The 23,555-nt window shown below is 47.6% G+C and overlaps 1 protein-coding gene across 9 annotated transcripts in view; it reads left to right on the plus strand.

The window, feature by feature from the left end:
• Window positions 1–23,555, plus strand: part of LOC122923205 (pulmonary surfactant-associated protein D-like) — a 104,373-nt gene that overhangs the window by 61,205 nt on the left and 19,613 nt on the right. For all 9 annotated transcript variants that reach the window (XM_044273951.1, XM_044273953.1, XM_044273947.1 and 6 more), the window contains one exon: window positions 85–201. In XM_044273951.1, coding sequence (XP_044129886.1) covers window positions 85–201 — 117 coding nt within the window. The remainder of the gene's footprint in view (window positions 1–84; window positions 202–23,555) is intronic.

The following is a 23,555-nucleotide window of genomic DNA, read 5'->3' on the forward strand; positions in this document are numbered from 1 at the left end:
TGCAATATCTCTAAAGTTTGGTCAATGACTATGGATTATTAGATATACTATATGACAATATTTATTTTCTGCCATCTTAAACAGGTCCACAGGGATCTCGAGGAATTCAGGGACCGCCTGGAAAACTTGGTCCTCCTGGAGTAGAGGGAGAGAGAGGCTCTGTTGGGCAAAAAGGAGAACAGGGTGTCAGCGCTACTTCAGGTACAATGAGGATAATTAAAATGGTTTGATATGTCCTTTGTGTTCTAAAGGCAGGGAACTTACTAGGAATTGAGATTCCCTGATAATATCATGGATGACTGTCATTCATCATAGGGTATATCTGTGCACTTGCGTTTCTAATTGTTTCAGCACATCTAAAATAGAAAAATGTAGACAGAAGAATAATTTTATAGTTTATAGCCTGCAGTCATGGAGACACATACATTGACATGAAAGGATTAAAAGCTCACACATAGAATTAAAAATATTGTTTTTAAGTTGCTTCATATTTCATTTTAGACGCTTTGAAATGAATTTAGTTTTCTGGACAACTCAGCCACAAATTAGAGAAAAATATTTTTGGAAAGAATAATGCATCCATAACGTTCTTCTGTTTGATAAATTTAAAAAAAAAAAAAAAACAGAAAAGCCCAAATTGCTGATTCTGTTCATTCCACCACTAAACAAATATACAAGAGGTCAATATGTACCCTGTCGAGTAGCAACGATTGTCTTATGTTGATAGAAGCATTAAAATGTTGCTTCCTGGTCTCTGAATGCTAAAACACAGAAACAAATTATTTTGTAAAGTATACCAAAACTTAGGCTGAGTTCAAATCACTGTTTAGCTTTCCGTTCTATTGATCCGTCAGAAGAAAAGAGAGAGAGAAAAAAAAAAAACAGGATCCAGTAAAAAAACGGATCCTGTTGCATCAGTTGTCATCTAATTGAACCATTTCCGTCTGTGATCCGTTTTTTTAGACGACAAAAAAAAGGCCTGCATGCAGTACTTTTGTTTCCGTCTAAATTTTTTTTATCTCAGACGGAAATGGCTCAAACGGATAACAACTGATGCAACAGGATCTGTTTAATGAAGAACAGATCAGAAGAACAAAAAGCTAAATGGTGATGTGAACTCAGCCTTAACCGAAAAAACTACATAAGTCTGGTATTTTGGTAAAGAAAACATGTCCTTTATGCCACATGATGATCCCTGTGAGAATAAAATCCCAAAACAATATCAGAATTGCAGTTTTTTTTGTTAAAAAAGAAAAAAATATATATATTTACCCCAAAACGGTATAATTAAAAAATACCACTCATCCTGCAAACAAACCTCCAAAGTTTTACCTTTTTAAATTTGGAGATAAAAAAATACAGTTTCTTTAACCTGGGGTCAGAAGGTCGCAGCGAGTGGCTACGCGCTAGGTTTCTCAAGAGATCGTTCCATAACCTAATGCAGAGAATAGATTCCGTTCCAGGTTTTCCTGTGCGATCCTTTTTGTCCCATTTAGGAATCTGTAGCTTTTCCTTTCAGCTGTTTTCTGTCAGCCACTCCCAGCTACTATATATTCCCCCTTTCTGCTTCCATCGTTGCCAGATATAGACCTTCCTTCCAGATCTTTTATTCTGACCTCAGGTGGACAACTGTTGCTGTGGAGCCATTGGAACTGGAGCTGTTGGATCTCCGAACCACTCCTGTTGTTGTTGTCTCCCGTCGGGGATTGTTTGTGATGTTTGTGTTGTTTGTCCTTTCCCTGTTGTTACCCTAGGTGTCAGTGGTGAGGACTAGTGCCCCAACCACCCTATTCATTACCTAGGGTTTATTTCAGGGTAGGCACGTGATCGACGTATGGGTTAGCAGCCCATCTAGGGACGTCAAGGCAGCCAGGTGCCACTGCCAAGCAAGCTAGGGGTCACCACTACTCCCTCTCCCTAGTGAAAGGATACTCCTCTTCCCTCCCCTCTGTACCGCACGTTTGTTACCTGCCATCTCAGACGTGATACATAAATAATACGCCGTCTGGCCACTAACTACACAGTATTTTTCCCTCTCTATCTGGATCTAGGTATACCACCCAGCTCCCCAAAACACAAATCAGTGCCTACCCCACACAGGGTTAGAGGGTATTGGCTCTTATAGGCCTTGGCACAGTCTGATTTTCTCCCCAGGCTGGGAGCCCTGCTAAAAGAGTTCAGACGACATTTACCTGATCTCCTCAACTGGCTGCTAATTATATTACATCTCATTAACAGCCTGGCTGATACACACAGAGGGAGAAACCTATTTCCCAAGTCTTTCTTGTTCTCACTTCCTCTGGGTGAGATACACCATTTAAATTGCCCTCATATGGCTCTCTGGCATCTGCACTGCCACAATACATAATATATATACTTAATATACTTATGTCTTTATGCTTGAGAAAGGCTCAGGATTTTGAGCCGAAACGTCGCCTCTTGTGCCACTGTGGCTGAATAAAAATTTTTGAATACAATTCTCTACTGGATGTGCTGTCCATTTCTACATACAAATGTTGGGTAAGCAGTGATAACCCTGGACATAGCACCCGCTATACTGTTATGTTTTGGTGCTGCCACATTTTTCCATTTTTATATATATATATATATATATATACACTCACCTAAACAATTATTAGGAACACCTGTTCTATTTCTCATTAATGCGATTATCTAGTCAATAATCACATGGAAGTTGCTTCAATGCATGTAGGGTTGTGGTCCTGGTCAAGACAATCTACTGAACTCCAAACTGAATGTCAGAATGGGAAAGAAAGGTGATTTAAGCAATTTTGACCGTGGCATGGTTGTTGGTGCCAGACGGGCCGGTCTGAGTATTTCACAATCTGCTCAGTTACTGGAATTTTCACGCACAACCATTTCTAGATTTTAGAAAGAATGGTGTGAAAAGGGAAAAACATCCAGTATGCGGCAGTCCTGTGGGTGAAAATGCCTTGTTGATGCTAGAGGTCAGAGGAGAATGGGCCGACTGATTCAAGCTGATAGAAGAGCTGAAATAACCACTCGTTACAACCGAGGTATGCAGCAAAGCATTTGTGAAGCCACAACACGCACAACCTTGAGGCGGATGGGCTACAACAGCAGAAAGCCCCACCGGGTACCACTCATCTCCACTACAAATAGGAAAAAGAGGCTACAATTTGCACGAGCTCACCAAAATTGGACTGTTGAAGACTGGAAAAATGGTTTCTTGAACATGACAATGAGTTCACTGTACTAAAATGGCCCCCACAGTCACCAGATCTCAACCCAATAGAGCATCTTTGGGATGTAGTGGAACGGGAGCTTCGTGCCCTGGATGTGCATCCCTCAAATCTCCATCAACTGCAAGATGCTATCCTATCAATATGGGCCAAAATTTCTAAAGAATGCTATCAGCACCTTGTTGAATCAATGCCATGTAGAATTAAGGCAGTTCTGAAGGCAAAAGGGGGTTCAACACCGTATTAGTATGGTGTTCCTAATAATTCTTTAGGTGAGTGTGTATATATATATATATATATATATATATATGTATAAATCAAGAGAAATATATATGCTGTGACACAGCAAGGGGTTTTGTCTGGGAAGGCGGGTATTTTCCTCCCAACATGAGGTCAAATACTGGACCAAAGTTTAAGTGCCGGTCTGGGTTTTAGCAGCACCTAGCTGTCCTTAAATAGACAGTTGGGCTCAGCAGCTGAGTCTCTGTGTTGGGATCTGAGGTTTTGTGCCGGACTGGAGGGCTGAGATCCATGTGCAGGGGAAACAGGCCCCCTAAAGCCTGCTGTGGACTACTGGAGGCAGAACTGCCAACAAGGTGACTTGTACAATATGAACTTTCCATTGTGTGTGAATTAACACCAAAGACTGCAAAGTGACATGTTGTTCTGTGCAAATTGTACTTTCCATTTGTGTGTGAATTAACACCAAAGACTGCAAAGTGACATGTTGTTTTTTGCAACTGCCTCAAGTGTGAATAAACAATGAAGTTTGAGTTAAGATCTTGTATTTTGCCTCTGTACTGTGTCCGCTTACCCTATCTACCAGAGTGAAACCCCACAATGCATATATAGTGGCTGCCGTCAGGGCAGTACTGGTGGTACTGTGGTCAGGGGCCTAAGGTGAGCCACTCGCCACTTTGAGTCCAGGCAGATTCAATAATATTTACTTTAGGGCATTTGTAATTAAGCTATATCTCATGCTCTATATGGAGTGGGGTGTAGCTGGCCAGCTAAGACCTGTCCTAGGTTGCTAACATAGCTTATATGTTTATACAGCTAGACCTGCCAATAACCTTAATACCGTATCTATGTTTTTGTGTTAAAGACAAAAGCAGAGTTATTTACAGTGACTTCATGTTTTGGATATATATAACAAACATGATGTGTTCACAGAAGCAGAAAAGATAATTTGCCTTTAAGATTCATTATATGAATGTGAGGTAAGCTCAATGACACAGCAGAAACAACAGAAAGCATAGAGTTAAACTGTTGTTGCTTGGTAGGAGTCTTGACCAATCCTAGCTATCCTCACACAGCCCAGGCGTTTTGACCAATTACAGCCAGCCTCACAAACAGTTTGTGTGGTAAATTGCACTAGTAGGAGCTGCTGGAATCATTATACACAAAAGGAGAGGAACTGAACAGACAATCACTACACTAAGAACTGTGTTTTATGGAAGTAAGAGGCCAAAATAGGAATTTTAAAACAGTTATATAATGTTCCTACTGTTAATATAGTGATTAGAACTGTATACTGAACTAGTTATATATGTGTTTACTTACTGTTCCACCAATTGCAACCATTCAAATTCCATATGGCAATCCACATTGTATACAACCATACCAGATCATACTCAACCAATCTGCAAATAGTTACTGCTAACTGAATACTGCAAATTGCGACTAGAGATGGCCTTGCAGTTTGCCAGGCAGTTGTTTCACGGCGAACTTTACTCGTTCTCAGTTTCGCCGAACAGGTGAACATATGACGATGTCCACTGGTGCCATATTCTTTTACATTATGAAGAACTTTGACCCATGACACATCCATCTTGTGGTATAGGACTGCCAATTGAGACGTTTCAGCACATAGGCATACCCTCTACCTTATAAATAAACCCAATCTGGATGCCATTTTATATTCAGTCTTTTGCCAGTGTAGCGAGAGATTGCTGTGTGGAGCAGGAACACACTGTTAGGGACACCAAATGCTAGCTAATAGGGACACAAAAGTCTTTTTAAGGACTCGTATAGGTGAGTTATCGATAGGTGTGACTTACTGAAGGGTGTAATATACTTATAATATACTTTCTAACATAGAAAGTATATTATAGTGCATTTGTATTGTGCAGCAGTTGTGTGCGGTTCTGCTGCGATACTGCAGCTACACAGAGTGACAAACGCTATTGGATCAAATAATTTCTACTGGTGTGATATACCAGTTGTTCCCCCCAAAAAATGATTGAAGCAGGGGTGTTATATATCAATAATATACTTTCTATATAGTGCATTTAGGTAGTGCCACATTTGTTTGCGGTTTTGCTGGGTTACCGCAGCTACACATAGTGACAAACGCTATTGAAATAAATCATTTCTACTGGTGTGATATACCAGTTGCACCCCAAAAAAACACATTGAGGCAGGGGTGTGATATACCTTCTTCCCCAAATACTGCTCTTCTATAGGGACTTTTGTCACAGGGTCATTTTGAAAATGACAGGCAGAGGAAGAAGCAGGCCATTCCGCAGGGGTGGTAGGGGTCGGACAGGTGCAACAGGCCGGAGCCTAAGTGGGAAGTTGCAGAAGGTGCGTGTGATTACTTCAAAGGACGCACCAGACTTAGTTGAATGGCTCCCCCAGCCTTCCGCTTCTGTACCCTCCTCATCCTCTCTATCTGCACCCTCTTCACTCTCTGCTGTGTACATCCCCAAAGACACCAATGCCACCACCATCACCATATCCTCTCCGCTTGAGTCAGATGAATTATTTTCCCATCCATTCCAAGACCTTACCGATGCGCAGCCATTCTTGGCATCGGATCAGGAAGAGGCGGTATCAACGGTCGCCACCCAGCAGTCTGACGACAGTACCTAGATCAGCCCAAGGAGGGTCGTCCCCGCTTTTGCTGCCTACTCCAAGATCTCTAATGTCAGTGGTGGTGAAGGTGACAATGATGATGTGTTGATGGACATCAAGTGGGTGCCCACAAGAGAGGAAGAGGAGAGGAGTTCAGAGGGAGAGACGGAGCGGCAGATAGGTAGGAGAAGATGGAGAAGAAGGCAAAACTTACAGTGCACAGGAGATAAAAAGCAGACTGCTAATGTATCTGGAGCGAGCCGTCCACCATGCACTGTCACATCTGGCGCTCCCAGGACGCCGTCACATGGCTCCGCATTATGGGCTTTTTTTCACGTGTCAGCTGCTGACAATAGTGTTGCCGTCTGCAGCCTGTGCTGTCAATGCATAAGTCGCGGTAAACCCAACACTCACCCAGGGACAACCGCCTTAAGAAGGCACCTGTCCTCCCATCACCAAGCCCAGTGGGAGCAACACCGTCAGATCCCACAAAGCCACACTCCTGGCGCTCCACGTCCTGCCTCTTTTCCTCTCTCCTCCCATTTGTCCTCCACTCAACCTTCCACAGTGTGGTCATCGCATTCATCTGGAAAAAGGCAGGCTTCCATGGCCCAAATATTCGAGCATAAAAAAGATGATGACGCCGGATAACCCTCTTGCCCAATGGCTGACTGCTGGCTTGTTGGAACTGCTAGCCCGCCAACTACTGCCATTTAAACTGGTGGACTTGGAGAGCTTTAGAAAATTTGTGTCCATTGGCACACCGCAATGGAAGGTCCCCGGAATTAAATATTTCTCCCAGAAGGGCATCCCAGAGCTATATGGCCACGTTCAGCATCAATGTATCTCAATGTATCTCTGGCACACAGTGTTGGTGCCAAGGTACATCTGACCACAGACACGTGGTCTAGCAAACACGGGCTGGGAAGATACATAACTTTTACTACCCACTGGGTGAACCTTCTGACAGCTGTCAAGCATGCAACCCATGGGACCCGAGTGGATTTGCTGTTACCGTCACGGATTGCATGCAGGCCTGCCTCTTCTTCTTCTCCTTATACTCCATCCTTTGTCTCCTCCTCGGCTAATTCCTCCTTGTCCACTGCTACTGCCTCTTTCGAGTGGGGCTACCTAAAGAGGTTCTGACTGACCAGGTGACCCATTTTATGTCCAAGACAATGAGGGAACTCTGTAAATTGCTGCATATCAGACAGTTACGGACGTCCGTGTACCATCCGCAAACGGACGGACTGGTTGAAAGGTTTAACAAAACTCTAAAAACTATTTTAAAAAGGGTGGTGTCTAAAGATGGGAAGGATTGGGACCTTCTTCTGCCCTATCTCATGTTCGCTGTGTGCGAGAGGTACCCCAGGCTTCTACTGGGTTCTCGCCCTTTGAATTGCTTTATGGCAGACATCCTCGAGGTCTGTTGGACTTGGCCAAAGAGGCGTGGGAACAGCAACCTACTCTGCATAAAAGGGCCCTGGAGTTTTGCCTCTTGTCTGGGAGCATATGAAGGCCGCTCAGTGAGCCCAGAGCCGGATCAATAATAGGCAGGCTCGGATCCGGATATTTAATCCGGGTGATCGGGTTTTGGTTCTGGTACTGACCGTGGACAGTAAGTTCCTGGCTAGATGGCAGGGGCAATACAAGGTACTCGAGAAAGTTGGAGAGGTAAATTGCCAGGTACACCAGCCAGGATGGCGGAAGGCAGAGCAGGTTTACCATGTTAATTTACTTAAACCTTGGAAAGATAGGGAGACCTGTACTGAAGATAGCCCGCGGCCAGGTTTTCTAGAAGAGGTACCGGCCCCTCTGTCTGATGCAAGGGAAGCAGTTGCCACAGTAAAAATTGCTGACAGCCTCTCCTCTGAACAGGCTCAGGAGACCAGGGAGTTCGTTAGTCGGAACACAGATGTGTTCTCGGACCTCCCTGGACGCACTTCCACAATCCAGCATGACATTGTCACTGAGCCTCAGGCAACAGTCTGATTAAATCCATACCAGGTACCCAAGGGCGACAAGTTATCTTGGAGGAAGTGCAGCTCATGCTGCGGCTAGATGTCATCGAGGAGTCTAAAAGTGAGTGGGCTAGTTCTATAGTCTTAATACCCAAGCCGGACGGGACGTTACAGTTTTGTAACGATTTTCATAAGCTGAACGAAATATCTAAATTCGATGCATATCCCATGCCTCGTGTGGACCTCACCAAAGGGTACTGGCATGTACGCTAGATGAAGGCTGCCAAAGAGAAAACTGCCTTCATTACACCAGAGGGGCTGTACCAATATAAGGTGTTACCCTTCGGTCTGCATGGCACCCCTGCCACTTTTCAACGTCTAATGGACATTGTGCTTCGTCCACATCAACGTTATGCCTCAGCTTACCTGGATGATATTGTCATTTACAGTACCGATACAGTATAGTGGAGAGAGAGTGCCTGGCCATCGAGTGGGCACTCGATTCTCTCCGCTATTATCTGTTGGAGAGAAAGTTCCATCTGGTGACCCACCACTCCCCTCTTAAGTGGATGAGCTAGGCCAAAGAGTGCAATGCTTGGGTCACCAGATTGTTCTTGTACTTGCAAAATTTTAAGTTTACAGTAGAACACAGGGCAGGCCGGTTAAAGGAAAACGCGGATGCCCTGTCCCAGGCACACTGTCTGGCGTGTGTTCACCCCCTCAGGGTTGAACAAAGGGGGCGGGGGTGGTATGTGACATAGCAAAGTGTTTTGTTTGGGAAAGGCAGGTATTTTCCTCCCAACATGGGCGGCTGGGCTGATTTCCAGCCAGGTGAGATCAAATACCGGACCGGAGTTTAAGTGCCTGCCCGGGTTTTGGCAGCACCTGGCTGTCCTTTAAATAGACAGCTGGGCTCAGTAGCTTATTCTCTGTATTGGGATCTAAAGCATGGTGCTGTGCTGTGTTGTGCTGGAAGGCTGAGAGCCGCATTAGGGCTGCACGCTGAGAAACAGGCCCCCTAAAGCCTGCTGTAAACTGCCTGGGATAAAACGGCTAAAAAGGTGACGTGACTGTTCTATGGACTTTGCATTGTGTGAATTTAACACCAAGACTGTATTAACAGCAATGGAGCGAGGCGCAGACATAGCGGAGTGCGCATTGACTTGGGGGGAAGACCTCAGGCTAGGAAGGGGTTAAGTTTAAGAAGCTTGCTGGGGGAGGAGTAGTATTTTCGCAAGCAGTATATAGGGTTTGGGGGAGTGGTTTGTGAGGCAGTCGCCAGTGGAAGGCAGAGTGTTTTAGTGGCAAGATGTCATCTCTGGAGGACCTTTTGGCGGCGGTCAGGGCTGCGGTACAGGAGCATGGTGCGGAGCGCCTGCAGGAGACCATTCAGGCGGCTCTTATCCCTTCTTCCGAGGCGGCGGTGGCGGCGCGTCCCTACAGGGCTAGGAGGTCGTTCCCCCCTGAGCGTCTGGAGTCCGGAGTCCACCCCCCGAGTGCGTTGGCGTCTCCGGAGTCCCCCTGTGAATCCTCCACTGCGATTTGCGGTGTCGGTGCCCAGCGCTGCACCCAGGCGCAGCGGGAGGAACTCGTCTGTGTGTGGTGCAGCGATGGGAGAGGGCCGGGCTGATCCCGGTCCCGTCTCCCCGGCGACTAGAGGCAGAGATCGTGGACGTGCGGGTGTCTTCCCTGGTGCGGTCTGGCGTGGGGAGCAAACCCTTGAGGCCTTACCTGCTGTTTGGAGGGGCGGTGCGGTCGGGCCGTCTGGCAGCCTGGGCCTTCTGGTGAGCATGGCGTTGAGGTCTGGCGTGGAGGAAGGGAAAGTGCGGAGCATGCGGCGCGGCCCCTGGCGGTGGGTCGGCGTCATGGCAGCGTGGAGGGGGCCATGGTGGTGGCTCCGCCCCCTGATGTCTTAAAGCAGGACGCGGTTTTCAGCGCTCATGCTGAAGAGCAAGTGATGATGGGATTGTTGGAAGAGGAGGATGTGCGGCCTCGTGTGGTGGCCGGTGCGGCGCAGGATTTCATGGATGACGGTCACCTGCGGTGCAGAGTGATTTGGAGCTGTCGCCATTGGAGGAAGGGGAGGTGGAGCCGTGTGGAGATTCGGCGGCAGGCGCTATGGAAGTTCCTTTGGGGAGGAGGCCGTGCCGTGCAGGTTGACTACTCCGCTGATGACGTCTGGGAGGAGTTCCGCGGCTGCCGGTGATGTTATCCGGGGACGGCCAGGTGAGAGATCGGCGGGTCAGTGTCATGTTGTGGGCGGTGGGGGTTCTGTTGTTAATACTGTGGGGGGTTCTGATGTCTTAGTGCGGGAGGTATTGTCCGGTATGTTGTTGTTGTTGTCTCGCTTGGGTTCTGGGTCTGGGGCGTCTCCGGTGCCAGTCTGGGCTCCGGTATAGGCTTTGGAGCAGGAGCAGGGGCCGGCGCGGAGTTCTGCGGGGGTTGGTGAGGACGGCGTTGCGGTGGGTACCCAGGCAGCTGGGTCCGGTGTGGTAGCAAGGGTTGGGGGCGACGTGGGTGATGGTGTTCGGTTGGCGGACGCGGCTAAGGGCGAGATTTATGTGTGTTTTGAGGGGCCGCTGGGGGCTCACTTGAAGCAGGAGATTAAAGAAAAGATATGGAGGGATGAATATGTGGAAATTTTTTCGTTGCTTCCATTGGAGAAGTTTAATTTGGATAGGGGTAAGCCGGATGAGAGTAAGAAGGAGGAGGAAGAAAGGAGGCGGTATAGGCTGATTCCACGTACCTTTCAAAATTGGCTTCAGGCCTTTGCAATTCAGGCTAGCGTAGTGGGGGAGAAGGCGCCAGAGCACTGCTCTGCACTCTTCTGTTATATGGATGCTATCGGTGAGGCGCATCGGACGTATGGGGGTGTGGCGTGGCTTAGGTACGACGAGCAGTTCCGGCAGCGGAAGGCGGTCAGGCCTAGTATTCGTTGGGGGGGTCCTCAGCACCTTTCGTGTGGGGGCCTGGGGTGGCTCGGCCTCGGAGTCCTCTGGGGGAAATAGGAGGGGTTGTTGTTGGCAGTACAACGAGGGACATTGCAGGTTCTTGTCCGACTGCCGGTACAAGCACGAGTGCTGCGGCGGTTCCCATAGCTTGTCGCTATGTTTTAAGCGGGGAAAGGGTGGCTGAGATGGAGCCATATTTAAGGATGTATCCAAATAAGGAGGCTGCGCAGTTGTTATTGGCGGGGTTTACCGAGGGTTTTGTGATTCCATGCGGTTTGGTTGGTGTGAATCGGGCTTTGCGGAATTTGTCTTCGGCGTTGCGCCATCCGGCAGTGGTTAGGGACAAGATTGCGGGGGAGATTGCTGCTGGCAGGGTTGTGGGCCCCTTTGTGGAGTGTCCTTTGCCGGATTTGTGGGTTTCTCCTTTGGGTTTGGTTCCTAAGAAGGAGCCTAATAATTTTCGGCTTATTCATCATCTGTCCTATCCGCTGGGTGGGTCGGTGAATGATGGTATAGCGGATGAGCTGTGCTCAGTTTCGTACACGTCTTTTGATGAAGCAGTGTGGTGGGTGCGACGTTTTGGGCAGGGCGCCCTACTTGCGAAAACGGACATTGGAGAGGGTGACGAAAACATGGAGAGGGTGGCGGCGCGTTTTGGGATTCCACTGGCGGCTGATAAGACTGAGGGCCCCTCCACGGTTATAAAGTTTTTAGGGATTGAGATTGACAGTGTAGTCATGGATTGTCGTTTGCCTGTTGATAAGGTGTCTGGTTTGTTGGATGACGTGGTGTTTTTGCGGAAGGCAAAGAAGGTCCGGCTCAAGCGGGTATCGCATCTTGCCAATGGGGCTGTCGCTTTCTGGTTGCACTTGAGGGGCTTGGCCGACATGTCTAGGTGTTTTATGGTGCGGCAGGCCTTGAAGGGTTACCGTCGTAGTGTGGTGCGAAAGGATAGTCAGAGGCCGGTTTCTTTTGCAGTGTTGCAGTTGCTGTGGAAGGAGGCGGGGTCGGTTTGTAGGTCGGCGTACGAGGCGTGTCTGTTTAGGGCGGCGTTTGCATTGGCTTTTTTCGGGCTTTTCGGATTTCGGAGTTGGTGGCTGCAAGTCGCACGAGTGGGGGCGGTTTGTTGTGGGAGGACGTTGTGCTGGTGGATGGTGCTTTGAGATGTTTGCTCCGTAAGTCTAAGACGGATCAGGTGGGTAAGGGTGTGGTTTTGCAGCTTAAGCCGCTTGCGGAGTCGGTTGTTTGCCCGGTGCGGTGTGTCAGGAAATTTTTGACATTGCGTCCGGGCGTTCCGGGTGAGTCGCTGGTTCATGTGGATGGTTTGTGTTTGTCTCGGTTTCAGTTTGTGGCTGTTTTTAGGAGATGTTTGTTGGCCGCGGGTCTTCCGGCTAAGGATTTTGCATCTTACTCCTTTAGGATCGGGGACGCGACTGAGGCTTCCAGGTGGGGGCTTGGAGAGGAGGTTATAAAGCGTATAGGGCAGTGGGAGTCTGATTGTTTCCGTTCCTATGTTATGCCTCATCTCTTATAATGTTTGAGGGTGGAATTGTTTCATTGGATTATTTGTGTGGTTGGAGTTGGCAGTGACGGTTTGTTTTATTTCGACTTTGTTTGTTTTGTTGCAGGGACGGCTCCTTGTCTGGCATGGATTTTTGGGCATTCATACGTCTACTGGGGGGCTTTGCGAGCTGACGTTTGGCGGAACGGCCATCAATTGGGTTTTTTGATGGAGGAATTGCAAGTCCGGTGGATTGGTATAAGGGGGCTTCTCTGGGGGCGGGTTTTGCCTGAAATCCATATGAACGTCCTGTTGGATCGCCCGCCTGATGTTTTGGTTTTGCATGTGGGTGGCAATGGTTTGGGGGTACGTCTGTCGCGGGACGTGATTCGGGACATTAAGTTGGACGTATTGCATTTGTTATCAGATTTTCCGGATTTGCTGGTGGTCTGGTCGGAGGTGGTGGCGAGGAGTAGTTGGCATTTTGCAAGGTCAGTGGAAAGGATTAACAAGGCTCGGGCGAAGTTAAGCAAGGAGGTGGGGCGTTTTGTTTGCAGGCAAGGTGGCGTGGTGTTTCGTCATCGGGAATTGGAGGCGGCGTCGCCTCAATTCTTGCGGTCTGATGGCGTGCACCTTAACGATGTGGGGATTGATATGTGGGCCTTAGGTATTCAGGAGGGGTTGGAGACTACTTTGAGGGTGTGGCAGGACGCCCACAGGTGAGGTGTCACCGGTGGTCTTCTGGTGGCTGATTGATATGAGATCCTGGGGGAGCAATACAATGGTTTAAGAAATGCAGGACATGTTGGAGCCTGTATCTCATGTGGTTTGTGAATGCCGAGGATAGGGCTCCTGTTTGGGCTAAAAGGCCTACAGGAGGAGATACTTGGATACTTCAAGGATGTGGTGCCCTTGGGTCGGTGATTGCGGCCAAGGGTAACTTTGAAGTATAAGGAGAGATGGTTACGGAAGATACCGCTTGTTGGGGTTGCCCTCCAGGATCCGTGTTATGGTATAGTGGCTCATAATGTTGAAGGATGTATTAAAGTGTTGTTATTATTATTATTTGTGTGTATAATAAAGTTGGCCGTAATGGTCATTTTACAAAGCAAGAAGGTGTCAGTGTGGTTATTGGTAAGTAATGGGGTTTGGTGAATTTAGCTGGAGGGGAATTCTTCCATCCTAGTAAGTTATAAGTAGTTTTTCTTTTGCCTTTTGTATGAAATAAACACTGACATTTTGATTTATGAACTTGTTTTGTTTCTGTTCTGCGTCCGCTTACCCTGCCTACCAGAGCAAATCCTCACACCACATAATTACTGTACATACTTGTTCTTTTATGTAAGCATAATGCATAATTTTTGGGACCTGTAGTCCATAGGCCTGCTGGAAAATTGATATCCAAATTTTTCTTTTCTGTACACTGAATTAATAATTGTGACGACCACGTGTAATCGAATTTCAACTATTATCATTAGTTGTTTTTTTTCAAGAGGGGGGATTTTGTTAGCCATGTTTTAAATCAAATTTTATATTTTTAGTTCTTTTAAAGATATATATTTGACCTGTATTTGTACTGGCCTGCAGTAAAATTGATATCCATTGACTGTGTAATATACCTCCGGCCACATACATACTTGTTCTTTTCTGTACGCTGACTGCATTATTTTTGGGCCTGTAGTCCATTGGCCTGCTGTAAAATTGATATCCAATGACCGTGTAATCTACCTCCAGCCACATACTTGTTCTTTTTTGTACACTGAATGCATAATTTTTGGGGCCTGTAGTACATTGGCCTCCTGGAAAATTGATATCCAATGACCGTGTAATCTACTTCCAGCCACATACTTCTTTTCTGTACGGTGAATGAATAATTGTTGCGGCCTCAGAAGAATTCACCAGTGACGAACACATGTTATCGAATTTCAACTATTATCATTAGTTTTTTTTTCAAGAGGGGGATTTTGTTTTTTAATAAAATTTTATATTTTTTGTTCTTTTAAATCATATGTATTTGACCTGTATTTATATTGGCCTGCAATAAAATTGATATCCATCGTGTAATATACCTCCAGCCACATAATCACTTCATCTTTTCTGTCCGGTGGATGCATAATGTTTGGGACCTGTAGTCCAGTGGCCTACAGTAAAATTTTTATCCATTGACTGCATAATGTACCTCGAGCCACATAATCAGAATTTCTTTTATGTCAGGTGAATTCCAAATTTTTAAGACCCGTACTCCCATGGCCTAAAAAAAAAAATTCTAGGCTCTGACAGGGCACATTTCAGAGAATTTCCCTTTAAGATGCATAAAAATGTCCCCTGATTAAGACACATATCTTTTGTTGGACTTTTTGTCATTGATTCCCCCTCTAGCATGTCACTGTCCATCTTGTGGGACTATTTGTGCACTTCTACTAAGTATTTGGTGGCTGCAAATATGAGCTGAAGGTCTTTCAGGTTCATCTGCAATTAAAGTGAATAGGGCCTGCCGCAAACTTGCGGTTCGCGAACATTTGATCGCTTTCGTGCGATCGCGTTCGCAAACCATCCCGGCCGATCCCGGCCGATGTTCGTCCATCACTGCCCGGAGCGTCCACACGTGTAGCTACACCATGGACAAGCCTGCCCGATCTCAGATGTATGACCTCATCTATCTTGAAAGGAAGTGGCTGGAACCCTGGCCATTTACACCGGCTTAGATTGTGGAGAAAGTAGTGGTGGATTGCTATTTCAGAGCCCTCCCTGCAGAGCTACAGCGGTGGGTCGGACAAGGAGACACCAAAACTGCTGACCAGCTCATTAACCTAGTGGAAATATTCCTGGCAACTAAGGACTACCTCCGTGATGTCCCTGCCGCACCAACACCTCTCCGGAGTATCATACCCATGTCATCTGTGGGTAAGAAAGTTCTGGTTGTTGTAGGTGTATGGAAGGGTGCAAGAGGGATCAAGGCTCTAGAGTTTGGGCGTGGGCATAACACTGAGTCCCCTGGGCAGTTGGGTCCTGGAGAGGTCTTCCTGCTGAGGTTACCTGGGATGCTCCAGTGCTGGAGGTGCCATGAGCGGGGACACATTGATGCCCATTGCCCTCTTACCTCAAAGCTCATGGAGTATGGAGCTAGCCGGAGACAGTCGCTGTATGCGGTGCCAGTTTGTGCGGCCTCACCAGGACTAGAAACTGAGCCGCAGATATGTACTCTGGTGGTAAACGACTGCTCTGTCAGCGCTCTTTTGGATTCCGGTAGTCTGGTCACATTGGTGCATGCCAGCTTCGTGGCTGGGAATTATGTGCCGGACAAAAGCATAAATGTGCTTTGCATCGACGGGGATGCCAAGTCCTAACCGGTGGCTCGGGTTAAGCTGGTAACTCCGGCTGAGACTGTAACTTATGATGTCGGGTTAGTCAAAAGATATATGCATGATGTAAAATTGGGCTGTGACTTCCCACTGTTTTGGAAATTATGGGAGAAGAAAGACTCTTCTGCAGCCAGTGAAGAAACTCCTGCAGAATCAGTGCCTTCCCTTTAAGTAGTTCAAGTGAAATGCATGTTGATGATGACTCTTTTCCGTTGCAGGTGTTAGCGGGGGAAGAGAAAGCTTCCCCATCTGAGCAAAATGTGTAGGACTTGTCGAGGTACAGTAACTTTGGTATGGAGCAATCTCGTGAGTGCTCGTGGAAATGTTACCAAACAAAACAAGTAAAAAAATGCAAGAGTGACCAAGTGGTTTTTCTCCCTGCAAAATTTTTATTTCAAGGTTGAGCATGGGCCGGGGAAATTGCAGGGAAATGCAGATGCTTTATCCAGGATACACTGTATGTTTGCTGAAAGTGCCCAGACCTCCAGTCTGGATAAGATGGGGAAGATATGTGGTAAAGTACATGGAAAAGTCTTGGAAGGGTTGTATATCTCACCCAGGTTCTTCAACTGGGTGAGGTAAGTAAAATCCAGAAAAGCTAAAGTGGTTTCAGGTGTTTTCAAGGTGTAGGTTGCTGAGACAGTTTTGTTAAAAGTTCAAGGGCTGGACTTTATTTGGACTGGGAAGGTAGGTTTGGAAGTAGGACCTCCCCAGTCCACCCCCCATTCCAGGGCAGGTTTTCCCCTAGCCTGAGAGATCCCCAAGTGTAGCCAGATGGGATCGTTAGGGGGAAATAAAAGCACATCCCAGGCTGTCAGTCTGGGAGAGTTATGCCTGGAAGAAGTTTAGGAAGCTTGCTGCCTTGCTGGATAGAGACGCCGGATTCTCTGCGTGTGACCTGTGCTCAATAGGTGAGCTAGAAACTAATCTGTATTAGTCAGAGCCCAGACAGGCAGGAGTTTATTTTGTTTGGTTTTCATTTTGTGGTGCTGGAACTTACCTAGTACCTAGTAAATTATAGCTGGGTTTGCCTGTAAAGTGCCAGAGTGTCATAAAATAAAGCATCAATATGGACTTTAATCCTGTTGTCTGCAAATGAATCTGTCACCACCGCCCTGCTTGAAAGAGCAACCCCTTACTATATATATATATATATACAGTGGGGTGCGAAAGTTTGGGCAACGTTGTTAATCGTCATGATTTTCCTGTATAAATCGTTGGTTGTTACGATAAAAATTGTCAGTTAAATATATCATATAGGAGACACACCCAGTGATATTTGAGAAGTGAAATGAAGTTTATTGGATTTACAGAAAGTGTGCTAGAATTGTTTAAACAAAATTAGGCAGGTGCATAAATTTGGGCACTGTTGTCATTTTATTGATTCCAAAACCTTTAGAACTAATTATTGGAACTCAAATTGGCTTGGTAAGCTCAGTGACCCCTGACCTACATGCACAGGTGAATCCAATTATGAGAAAGAGTATTTAAGGGGGTCAATTGTAAGTTTCCCTCCTCATTTAATTTTCTCTGAAGAGTAGCAACATGGGGGTCTCAAAACAACTCTCAAATGACCTGAAGACAAAGATTGTTCACCATCATGGTTTAGGGGAAGGATACAGAAAGCTGTCTCAGAGATTTCAGCTGTCGGTTTCCACAGTTAGGAACATATTGAGGAAATGGAAGACCACAGGATCAGTTCAAGTTAAGGCTCGAAGTGACAGACCAAGAAAAATCTCGGATAGACAGAAGCGACGAATGGTGAGAACAGTCAGAGTCAACCCACAGACCAGCACAAAAGACCTACAACATCTTCTTGCTGCAGATGGAGTCACCTTGCATCGTTCAACCATTCGGCGCACTTTACACAAGGAGATGCTGTATGCAAGAGTGATGCAGAGGAAGCCTTTTCTCCGCCCGCAGCACAAAAAGTGCCGCTTGAGGTGGGCTAAAGCACATTTTGACAAGCCAGCTTCATTTTGGAATAAGGTGCTGTGGACTGATGAAACTAAAATTTAGTTATTTGGCCATAACAAGGGGCGTTATGCATAGAGGAAAAAGAACACAGCATTCCAAGAAAAACACCTGCTACCTACAGTAAAATATGGTGGTGGTTCCATCATGCTGTGGGGCTGTGTGGCCAGTGAAGGACTGGGAATATTGTCAAAGTTGAGGGACACATGGATTCAACTCAGTATCAGCAGATTCTGGAGACCAATGTCCAGGAATCAGTGACAAAGCTGAAGCTGTGCCGGGGCTTGATCTTTCAACAAGATGATGACCCTAAACACTGCTCAAAATCCACTAAGGCATATATGCAGAGGAACAAGTACAACGTTCTGGAATGGCCATCTCAGTCCCCAGACCTGAATAATTGAAAATTTGTGGTGTGACTTAAAGAGAGCTGTCCATGCTAGGAAGCCATTAAACCTGAATGAACTAAAGATGTTTTATAAAGAGGAATGGTCCAAAATACCTTCAACCAGAATCCAGACTCTCATTGGAACCTACAGGAAGCGTTTAGAGGCTGTAATTTATGCAAAAGGAGGATCTACTAAATATTGATTTCATTTTTTTTTTGTGGTGCCCAAATTTATGCACCTGCCTAATTTTGTTTAAACAATTATAGCACACTTTCTGTAAATCCAATAAACTTCATTTCACTTCTCAAATATCGCTGTGTGTGTCTCCTATATGATATATTTAACTGACATTTTTTATCGTAACAACTAGAGTTGAGCGAACACCTGGATGTTCGGGTTCGAGAAGTTCGGCCGAACATCCCGGAAATGTTCGGGTTCGGGATCCGAACCCGATCCGAACTTCGTCCCGAACCCGAACCCCATTGAAGTCAATGGGGACCCGAACTTTTCGGCACTAAAAAGGCTGTAAAACAGCCCAGGAAAGAGCTAGAGGGCTGCAAAAGGCAGCAACATGTAGGTAAATCCCCTGCAAACAAATGTGGATAGGGAAATGAATTAAATTAAAAATTAAATAAATAAAAATTAACCAAAATCAATTGGAGAGAGGTTCCATAGCAGAGAATCTGGCTTCCCGTCACCCACCACTGGAACAGTCCATTCTCAGATATTTAGGCCCCGGCACCCAGGCAGAGGAGAGAGGTCCCGTAACAGAGAATCTGTCTTCATGTCAGCAGAGAATTAGTCTGCATGTCATAGCAGAGAATGAGGCTTCACGTCAGCCACCACTGCAACAGTCCATTGGCATATATTTAGGCCCAGCACACACACAGGCAGAGGAGAGAGGTCCCGTAACAGAGGATCTGGCTTCATGTCAGCAGAGAATCAGTCTGCATGTCATAGCAGAGAATCAGGCTTCACGTCAGCCACCACTGCAACAGTCCATTGGCATATATTTAGGCCTAGCACACAGGCAGAGGAGAGAGGTCCCGTAACAGACAATCTGGCTTCATGTCAGCAGAGAATCAGTCTGCATGTCATAGCAGAGAATGAGGCTTCACGTCAGCCACCACTGCAACAGTCCATTGTCATAAATTTAGGCCCAGCACCCAGGCAGAGGAGAGAGGTCCCGTAACAGACAATCTGGCTTCATGTCAGCAGAGAATTAGTCTGCATGTCATAGCAGAGAATCAGGCTTCATGTCAGCCACCACTGCAACAGTCCATTGGCATATATTTAGGCCTAGCACACAGGCAGAGGAGAGGTTCATTCAACTTTGGGTAGCATCTAGAGTTGAGCGAACACCTGGATGTTCGGGTTCGAGAAGTTCGGCCGAACATCCCGGAAATGTTCGGGTTCGGGATCCGAACCCGATCCGAACTTCGTCCCGAACCCGAACCCCATTGAAGTCAATGGGGACCCGAACTTTTCGGCACTAAAAAGGCTGTAAAACAGCCCAGGAAAGAGCTAGAGGGCTGCAAAAGGCAGCAACATGTAGGTAAATCCCCTGCAAACAAATGTGGATAGGGAAATGAATTAAATTAAAAATTAAATAAATAAAAATTAACCAAAATCAATTGGAGAGAGGTTCCATAGCAGAGAATCTGGCTTCCCGTCACCCACCACTGGAACAGTCCATTCTCAGATATTTAGGCCCCGGCACCCAGGCAGAGGAGAGAGGTCCCGTAACAGAGAATCTGTCTTCATGTCAGCAGAGAATTAGTCTGCATGTCATAGCAGAGAATGAGGCTTCACGTCAGCCACCACTGCAACAGTCCATTGGCATATATTTAGGCCCAGCACCCAGGCAGAGGAGGGAGGTCCCGTAACAGAGAATCTGTCTTCATGTCAGCAGAGAATTAGTCTGCATGTCATAGCAGAGAATGAGGCTTCACGTCAGCCACCACTGCAACAGTCCATTGGCATATATTTAGGCCCAGCACACACACAGGCAGAGGAGAGAGGTCCCGTAACAGAGAATCTGGCTTCATGTCAGCAGAGAATCAGTCTGCATGTCATAGCAGAGAATGAGGCTTCACGTCAGCCACCACTGCAACAGTCCATTGGCATATATTTAGGCCCAGCACACACACAGGCAGAGGAGAGAGGTCCCGTAACAGAGAATCTGGCTTCATGTCAGCAGAGAATCAGTCTGCATGTCATAGCAGAGAATGAGGCTTCACGTCAGCCACCACTGCAACAGTCCATTGGCATATATTTAGGCCCAGCACACACACAGGCAGAGGAGAGAGGTCCCGTAACAGAGAATCTGTCTTCATGTCAGCAGAGAATTAGTCTGCATGTCATAGCAGAGAATCAGGCTTCACGTCACCCACCACTGCAACAGTCCATTGGCATATATTTAGGCCCAGCACCCAGGCAGAGGAGGGAGGTCCCGTAACAGAGAATCTGTCTTCATGTCAGCAGAGAATTAGTCTGCATGTCATAGCAGAGAATGAGGCTTCACGTCAGCCACCACTGCAACAGTCCATTGGCATATATTTAGGCCCAGCACCCAGGCAGAGGAGGGAGGTCCCGTAACAGAGAATCTGTCTTCATGTCAGCAGAGAATTAGTCTGCATGTCATAGCAGAGAATGAGGCTTCACGTCAGCCACCACTGCAACAGTCCATTGGCATATATTTAGGCCCAGCACCCAGGCAGAGGAGGGAGGTCCCGTAACAGAGAATCTGTCTTCATGTCAGCAGAGAATTAGTCTGCATGTCATAGCAGAGAATGAGGCTTCACGTCAGCCACCACTGCAACAGTCCATTGGCATATATTTAGGCCCAGCACACACACAGGCAGAGGAGAGAGGTCCCGTAACAGACAATCTGGCTTCATGTCAGCAGAGAATTAGTCTGCATGTCATAGCAGAGAATGAGGCTTCACGTCAGCCACCACTGCAACAGTCCATTGGCATATATTTAGGCCCAGCACACACACAGGCAGAGGAGAGAGGTCCCGTAACAGAGAATCTGTCTTCATGTCAGCAGAGAATTAGTCTGCATGTCATAGCAGAGAATCAGGCTTCACGTCACCCACCACTGCAACAGTCCATTGGCATATATTTAGGCCCAGCACCCAGGCAGAGGAGGGAGGTCCCGTAACAGAGAATCTGTCTTCATGTCAGCAGAGAATTAGTCTGCATGTCATAGCAGAGAATGAGGCTTCACGTCACCCACCACTGCAACAGTCCATTGGCATATATTTAGGCCTAGCACACAGGCAGAGGAGAGGTTCATTCAACTTTGGGTAGCCTCGCAATATAATGGTAAAATGAAAATAAAAATAGGATTGAATGAGGAAGTGCCCTGGAGTCCAATAATATATGGTTATGGGGAGGTAGTTAATGTCTAATCTGGACAAGGGACGGACAGGTCCTGTGGGATCCATGCCTGGTTCATTTTTATGAACGTCAGCTTGTCCACATTGGCTGTAGACAGGCGGCTGCGTTTGTCTGTAATGACGCCCCCTGCCGTGCTGAATACACGTTCAGACAAAACGCTGGCTGCCGGGCAGGCCAGCACCTCCAAGGCATAAAAGGCTAGCTCTGGCCACGTGGACAATTTAGAGACCCAGAAGTTGAATGGGGCCGAACCATCAGTCAGTACGTGGAGGGGTGTGCACACGTACTGTTCCACCATGTTAGTGAAATGTTGCCTCCTGCTAACACGTTGCGTATCAGGTGGTGGTGCAGTTAGCTGTGGCGTGTTGACAAAAGTTTTCCACATCTCTGCCATGCTAACCCTGCCCTCAGAGGAGCTGGCCGTGACACAGCTGCCTTGGCGACCTCTTGCTCCTCCTCTGCCTTGGCCTTGGGCTTCCACTTGTTCCCCTGTGACATTTGGGAATGCTCTCAGTAGCGCGTCTACCAACGTGCGCTTGTACTCGCGCATCTTCCTATCACGCTCCAGTGCAGGAAGTAAGGTGGGCACATTGTCTTTGTAGCGTGGATCCAGCAGGGTGGCAACCCAGTAGTCCGCACAGGTTAAAATGTGGGCAACTCTGCTGTCGTTGCGCAGGCACTGCAGCATGTAGTCGCTCATGTGTGCCAGGCTGCCCAGGGATAAGGACAAGCTGTCCTCTGTGGGAGGCGTATCGTCATCGTCCTGCCTTTCCCCCCAGCCACGCACCAGTGATGGACCCGAGCTGCGTTGGGTGCCACCCCGCTGTGACCATGCTTCATCCTCATCCTCCTCCACCTCCTCCTCATCCTCGTCCTCCTCGTCCTCCAGTAGTGGGCCCTGGCTGGCCACATTTGTACCTGGCCTCTGCTGTTGCCAAAAACCTCCCTCTGAGTCACTTCGAAGAGACTGGCCTGAAAGTGCTAAAAATGACCCCTCTTCCTCCTCCTCCTCCTCCTCCTCCTGGGCCACCTCCTCTTCCATCATCGCCCTAAGTGTTTTCTCAAGGAGACATAGAAGTGGTATTGTAACGCTGATAACGGTGTCATCGCCACTGGCCATGTTGGTGGAGTACTCGAAACAGCGCAACAGGGCACACAGGTCTCGCATGGAGGCCCAGTCATTGGTGGTGAAGTGGTGCTGTTCTGTAGTGCGACTGACCCGTGCGTGCTGCAGCTGAAACTCCACTATGGCCTGCTGCTGCTCGCACAGTCTGTCCAGCATGTGCAAGGTGGAGTTCCACCTGGTGGGCACGTCGCATATGAGGCGGTGAGCGGGAAGGCCGAAGTTACGCTGTAGCGCAGACAGGCGAGCAGCAGCAGGATGTGAACGCCGGAAGCGCGAACAGACGGCCCGCACTTTATGCAGCAGCTCTGACATGTCGGGGTAGTTGTGAATGAACTTCTGCACCACCAAATTCAGCACATGCGCCAAGCAAGGGATGTGCGTCAAATTGGCTAGTCCCAGAGCTGCAACGAGATTTCGCCCATTATCACACACCACCAGGCCGGGCTTGAGGCTCACCGGCAGCAACCACTCGTCGGTCTGTTGTTCTATACCCCGCCACAACTCCTGTGCGGTGTGGGGCCTGTCCCCCAAACATATGAGTTTCAGAATGGCCTGCTGACGTTTACCCCGGGCTGTGCTGAAGTTGGTGGTGAAGGTGTGTGGCTGACTGGATGAGCAGGTGGAAGAAGAGGAGGAGGAAGCCGAGAAGGAGGAGGTGGCAACAGGAGGCAAAGAATGTTGCCCTGCGATCCTTGGCGGCGGAAGGACGTGCGCCAAACAGCTCTCCGCCTGGGGCCCAGCTGCCACTACATTTACCCAGTGTGCAGTTAGGGAGATATAGCGTCCCTGGCCGTGCTTACTGGTCC

Source organism: Bufo gargarizans, unplaced genomic scaffold, assembly GCF_014858855.1.
Source record: "Bufo gargarizans isolate SCDJY-AF-19 unplaced genomic scaffold, ASM1485885v1 original_scaffold_1350_pilon, whole genome shotgun sequence".
NCBI lineage: Eukaryota > Metazoa > Chordata > Amphibia > Anura > Bufonidae > Bufo > Bufo gargarizans.